The sequence below is a fragment of the Lynx canadensis genome, chromosome C2, assembly GCF_007474595.2.
Source record: "Lynx canadensis isolate LIC74 chromosome C2, mLynCan4.pri.v2, whole genome shotgun sequence".
NCBI lineage: Eukaryota > Metazoa > Chordata > Mammalia > Carnivora > Felidae > Lynx > Lynx canadensis.
This window is the reverse complement of record NC_044311.2, coordinates 144,563,882-144,570,783: the sequence shown is the minus strand read 5'-3', so window position 1 is coordinate 144,570,783 and position 6,902 is coordinate 144,563,882. Positions and strand designations below refer to the sequence as shown.

The window sequence follows — 6,902 nt, the reverse complement described above, 5'->3', positions numbered from 1 at the left end:
TAAGACCTAACCTTTTAGTCAACCCAGTCATATTATATTAGCTTTACATTGGCCAGATCAGAGAAAGTAATAGCTTGGTGACTCCACTGGATGACTATACTACTTAGCGTGACAGGGTTCAAGAACTATTCTATTTTCTTAATGGTTAATAGTAATTCTCCAGAATTTGAACAAAGGCCTTCTGTAGTTCTAAAGAAGAAAAATCCATACCATGGCTTGGAGCAGGTATTTGACATTCCTAGTATAATATTATATTATTAGAATTTGAAATGACTGCCTTTATGGGTCTCTGCTGGAGTTAGGGAAATTCTCCAGCACATCTTTTTTCCAGGGAAAAGCTACTGCTTATGTTGGGAACAACACATCACACAACTGATGCACATCTGGAAGGGTCGAATGGGCAAAGTCAGACACACTGAAACCTGTCTGATTTATTTGTAATTTTATAGCTTCAGCTTGACTTAATAAGAATGAGATATTCAAGTTATTGACTGTTTTTCGTATTTAGAATGATCAATGAAAACGGAACAAGTTCTGAAGAAGGCAGACAGAAAGAATTAAATAACAATGTGTGATGTAGTAAAAAATTTAATTGGAACCCAAAGCATTAGACATAAAAGAAAAAGATGACTAAATTAGACATCGTTATATTACAACATTGTGTTCTTGTATAAACAGAATGTAAAGTAGAAAAATGCAAGCGACAAACCAGGTGAAAATAATTTTAATGTATAAGTTTGATAAAATGCCACTACCCCAAAATGTAAAGAGTTCCCACTAATCAATTATAAAATATTGATTAATTGATTAATATTAAATAAGCCCAGTTAAAAATGGACAAAATACTTGAACAGGCATTTCAAAAGAAAGGATATCTAAGTGGCTTGTAAAGATATGTTAAATTCCCAGTGCCATTATTGATCAAGCAAAACCAAATTAAAGTAATATTCAGATAACACTATGGACCCTAAGGATGATCAGATTAAGACTCTGAAACGGTCAATGTGGGTAAGGATGTGGAAAATCTGGGACTCTCATAGATTGCTGGTGGTACAGTAAATTTAGCAACTGTATTGGAAAATCTTGGGCAGAATCTACTGAAGCTAAATATATATAGTATAAATTGGCAATGTGTTTCCTGTGTATACCCAAAGTAAAGGAATGCTTAGGTCTACAAAAAAGGTCTCTATTAGAAGGTACATGGAGACTTGATTCATATGAAAGAAAGAAAGAAAGAAAGAAAGAAAGAAAGAAAGAAAGAAAAGAAGGAAGGAAGGAAGGAAGGAAGGAAGGAAGGAAGGAAAGGAGGAAGGGAAGAAGGGAGGGAGGGAGGAAGGGAGGAAGGAAGAGAAACTACTCAAATATAGATTTACCGGAGCAAAATAGTAAATAAATTGTGCTCTAGTTATACAATGGGCTACTTTGCAGCAATGAAAACAACAAAACTAACGTTACATGCAACAACAAAGATGCATCTATCTCACAGAGACAGTGATGTACAAAGTATTTCAGGGGAGAAAAGTGCTGGTATACTTTATGATTTCATTCATATGACATCCAAAACAGGCAAACTTCTAGGCAGGAATACTAACTGGTGGGTCAAGAGAAAATCTGGGCAGCTTGGGTGTAATCGATCTAGGTAGTCTGTGAATTAAAGCAAAATATCACTAATTTGTACAGTTAAGATTTGGGTATTTTACAATATGCTTTAAACAACAACAACAAAAAGCAAGTGAAATGACGGCTTATGAGCTTCTCTAAACTAAGAAAACTATTTGAGCCGGTTCTTCCTTTAAATCCTCAGATACATTCATAGAGATACCCATGTCTGCGGAAGGCATGATCCTTACCTATAAGAACCCTAGAGTGCATTCATCCATTTGACTCTTCCTCATTGATTTTCTACTTCCTGCTAGTATTTGCACAGCAGTCAACAAGTCCAGCTGGGAAAATGCATCATCTCATAATTGCTTATAAGCTCAACAAAAGCTGAACAGTGTATTTGATTCCATGAAAGGTGAAAAAGAATTTAGATGCTCAGTTGAAGAGCGTATCTGGCAGGACTCAACCAGGATTTGAATCAGCCTTGCACATAGGTGATTAAGTTCTCCAAGTAAGCTGAAGGACTTTTTGCTTCATTTCATGCTTTCTCCACTCTGTCTTTTTATACCTATATTTTTGGAGAGTCTGAAGACCTTTTTTTTAAAATTTTTTATTAGTTTTCTTTATTTTTGAGAGGCAGAGAGAGACTGAGTGTGTGGGGGGGAGGGGCAGAGAGAGAGGGAGACACAGAATCTGAAGCAGGCTCCAGGCTCTGAGCTGTCAGCATAGAGCCCGACGTGGGGCCTGAACTCAGGAACCATGAGATCAAGACCTGAGCCAAAGTCGGTTGCTCAACCGACTGAGCCACCCAGGCGCCCCTGAAGACCTTTTAAATGTTAACAGCCTCTTACTGAATTTCATGGAGAATTAGGCATTTTTTTTCTCAGCATCTAAGATCTTAATAAGCATTTCATACCTTAGCAGATACAAGTTAGCTGTTTTCTGAAATAGAAAAAAAAATAAACGCACAATAAGCAAAGAGAATACAAGGACAAAACTATTATAGTAAGAGTGAAGATATATATAGAAGAATTTCGGTAAAAATTGGATAAAAATGGAGGGAAGCCAAAGATAAATTGTATATGTTTCCTTATTTCACTGCTCAGACCTTAGCAGGAATTGAGAGGAACTGAGGCAAGTGATACTGGAAAATTGATTAAATAAGAGGGTAAATAATAGGTTAGTGGAAAGGGAGGAAAAGGTGTCTATGAGGCAGAGAGGCAGATGTAATCTATATTTTTGGGTAGATGATATGCAAGAAAGGGGCTCGGGATGCGAAAAAAAGGAATTTTGAATGTATTTTTTTAATGCTGCTTATGAAATACATTTTGATTACTCTGATTTGCCTTTAACATTTGAATAATATTACTTCATGTTGTTAACCCAAATACTGATTTTCTAAGCTAGTATGCAAAATCAAAAAAGAGAATTTTTTTATGATGTTCCATGTTATAAAATAATAGAATGAAGACGACTCTCTTTCAACTTTTTTTTTTTCCTGAACTTCTCTACTGATGTTCACAGCAGGTGAACGAATACTCCCAGGCTTTCAAATGTTTCTTTTCTTTGGCTTTGAAAAAAGACTTTACCATGAGGTATTAGGTGCCTTTAAAAGGGTATAATAAATTGTGCTGAATTGAATTTAACCAATTTCTTTCATTTAATTATAAGTGAAGAATGACAATTCAAGGAAAGCCAGAGATGATGCAATCCTTAATTTTAAAACACAACACTAGCAACTGTGTTATGCAATATGTCTGGTTATGAGGAATTTTATTTAGCCTGGGATGTTCAGACTTTGAAAGTGCAGCGATCCTTTCTCATAAAAAGGATGCAGTATGTTTAAGGGACACCATGACTACATAAGCAATGCAAGCTCAAACACTTTGATGAGTTTGAGGGCCTCTTCATGTCAGGATCGTGTCAGACAGGTAACACACAGAATGACACAAAACTAGGTAGCATGTGTTTTTATCACCTGGTCTGCTCAGGGCATGTAAGTATCCCTCTACGCATGCTGAAATTCACACTCAAGATCTTCTATTGAACAGAGAAACAACTCATCACCCGCGACACCATGAGCCATCACAGCAACTACTATGGAGGCCTGGGCTACGGCTACGGAGGCTTTGGGGGCCCGGGCTATGGTTGTGGCTGGGGATGTGGAAGTTTCCCTGGACTGGGCTGTGGCTGGAGCTGGAGAAGCCACAGATATGGCTGCTGCCTCCCACTGTGTTATGGAGGATATGGGTTCTCTGGCTTCTACTAAACGACTGTGCCAGTAAACCAACATCTGAAATTATAAGGGACTTCCCCAAATTGATGTTCAGTATATGAAATTCCAATATCACGGTGGGATTATTTGCACGAAAGTATTTGGCTTCTCAGAATTTTGAATTTTTCAATTAATGCCTACATCTTCAACATAACTCTAGGATCTTCTTCTGTTTTGCTCTTATAACGCATTGGATTATCGGTTCACCTGCCAGTAAAATGTTAAATTTGAAAACAAAATATGGTTTTTGTTTTGTTCATGGAACTCAGTTATGTGGAAGTGATGTACTGTTTTAATTTTTAGCCCTATAAGACATGTCAGTAGACTGTGGACTGTTACCCGATTAAGTGTGGAACGATAGAGCCTGACGACTGGATTTTACCTGCTGTACACATTGAGAATCTCTAAGATTCAGAGGAGACTGACTGAAAGGACAGTTGCACTAAATTGTCAATGAGGGAAGCTTGGCTTAGAAGAAAAAACATTTTTTTTTCATATACTTCACAAATATGGATGCAGCTAAATTTAAAAACTAACAATTCTAGACCAAAATGAAAAAAATATGTTTCAAAAGGTTAGCAATTTAATATTTTTCAATCTCTTGCTTTTACTTAGATAATATTTAGATTTAAGTCGATAACAGCATCATATCTATTTATCAAATATATGTGTTTTAGGTTATTCAACTCATATTTTTCAATTTAGTAAAATGCATAATAATTCCATTTATTTAGAAATTTATTTGGTTGTTTTATTTTAAGCATAATCAAATGATAATAGATCAAACCATATCACTAGACTCATTATGAAAGTAAATCACCTTTCCAAGAATTTTTGTATTTTGAACGATTTCACCCCGTGTGTCGTATTATTTTGCACATTATATCATTTGACATTTGCATCAAGCAGCCGATATCTGTAACTCAGTAATGAATTGGGGCAAGGTTTTTCCTGTGAGGTCATTTAACTCAAACTATGTTAACTAAAATTTTTAGTTAGCTTTCCTATATTCTCATTGCATCTTCATGACCAGACATAAGAATTTTTTCAATCCAGGGGCGCCTGGGTGGCTCAGTCGGTTGAGCAACCGACTTTGGCTCAGGTCTTGATCTCACGGTTCCTGAGTTCGGGCCCCGCCTCGGGCTCTGTGCTGATAGCTCAGAGCCTGGATCCTGCTTCAGATTCTGTGTCTCCCTCTCTTTCTGTCCCTCCCCTGCTCATGCTTTGTCTCTCTCTGTCTCAAAAATAAATAAAACATTAAAAAAATTAAAAAAAATTTTTTTCAATCCAATAAGGGAAACAAACAACCAGACATAATTTTGAACGAATTTATTTTTCAGCTTAAGCTGATGCTCAACACAGCTGAATCCACAGAGCCTTCTTATGAATCTGAATTGTCCCTGATGAAAATGGGCAGGAAGAGAGACATTTTACTGATGAACTAAGAAAAAGCTATAAGGAAATACCAATGTTTTTTCCTAAAATCAAATGATGTGTTCGGGGAACAATATAAAATTAAGCTATTTTGTTTAAATGTGTCAAAATTGGTCAAATATGTTTGATTCAGTCAAATAGTAGTGTCACAAAGTTGCCAAAATGAAGACATTAAATGACAGCAGGGTCATGCAACTTATCTTTCAAGTAAACACACACACACACGCGCACACACACACACACACCCCTCAGAAAAGTAACTGGTTTCTGTAGAATTACGTAGGCTCTAGTGACCAAATCAGGACCAAGGTCAAGGTCTTCTGAGTTCAGGTGTCACAGTGTCCTCTGAGCTTCCATGAGCACAGCTGCATTTATGGCATATGCAGAAGGATTACCTTTCTTAGGTAGAATCACCATTTCTACAACATATTGTGGTTTTGATTTAGAGAATTAACACTCTCAATTTCAGTGTTAGTTTTATCTAGATTTCACCTATATCTATATACATCTCTCTCTCTCTCTCTCTCTCTCTCTCTCTCGCTCTCTCTCAAAAGATGGAAGTCTTCCTTCAAAAGGCACAGACTTATTCAGTCTACCTAAAGATAAGTTTGCTCAGCCATCAGTTATAACCTAGCTTTTTAGTTGCTCCAGTCTGGGTGTTGTAGACTCTCCATGTACAAAGCAAATGAGATACAGCTATATGACTCTGTTATTTCACACTTGATCAGGTAACAGTCTTTAAACATGCCCTCTAGGGCTAACAGTGAAGACAGTCATCTGTATTATTAGATTGAGAAACACTGTGTATGACACTCCTAGCAAAATACATTATCATATGTTATTATATCTTATTTCATGGTTTCATTAATATTTTTGAGTGAAGGAAATACATTTTGAATTTATAACAGAAGTGCCCTTACCTTCCAAATAAAAGCTATAACTTGACCAATGGAAGAATGCATCTTCATCATTTCACACATAAACACAGGATCTGACTTTTACACCAAGTCATTGTCTTCTCGTAGAAAGTTCCTGAGAAGAGAATGACAAAGAATTGTCTAAGTCTTTGAGTCCACTGAACATCAGAGAAAAACAAACAACAACTCTCACAAAAATATAAATTTCTCAGTTTTCAAGGATAACTAGTATCCAGAGGATATTACCATTTTTTCTATTTTTTAACTCAGGAGAAAAAAAATAAAATATATTCATATATTTCACAGTATTATTCCACAACTTTATGTTCTTAATTATATACCACTCTTCTTTGAAAATACATAAATAAGGGTGCATTTCATCATTGAGTTTATAAAAAAATTGTGAAATATATTGGTTTTATCTCTTGTGTGTGTAGTTATTTGCCTTGGAAATAAGAACATAAATTAGTATCACACAGTCAAAAAATCTACCAGATTTATTTGACCATTCATGAGATTCTTAAACTTGCTAGATTTATTCGTGATTGTTTGGCTTCAAAATGACTCCTTGAGAATTAAAAAATTTTCCAGATTTCTGGAACTTTTCCACAACAAAAAGTAGAAATGGAATAATTTTCATAAGAAGGAAAAAGGATTTAATAGCCAAGGCAAAC

General features: G+C 35.8%; 1 protein-coding gene across 1 annotated transcript; it reads left to right on the top strand.

Moving 5' to 3' along the window:
- The first annotated feature begins 3,679 nt into the window (after window positions 1-3,679).
- On the top strand, window positions 3,680-3,871 carry LOC115523322 (keratin-associated protein 19-8-like). The gene has a single exon (XM_030329257.1). It carries the CDS (start codon window positions 3,680-3,682, stop codon window positions 3,869-3,871), a length of 192 nt encoding a protein of 63 aa, XP_030185117.1.
- The last annotated feature ends 3,031 nt before the right edge of the window (window positions 3,872-6,902 follow it).

Coding starts and splice junctions, on each gene's coding strand:
- LOC115523322 (XM_030329257.1), top strand. CDS start 3,680: ATGAGCCATCACAGCAACTACTATGGAGGCCTGGGCTACGGCTACGGA.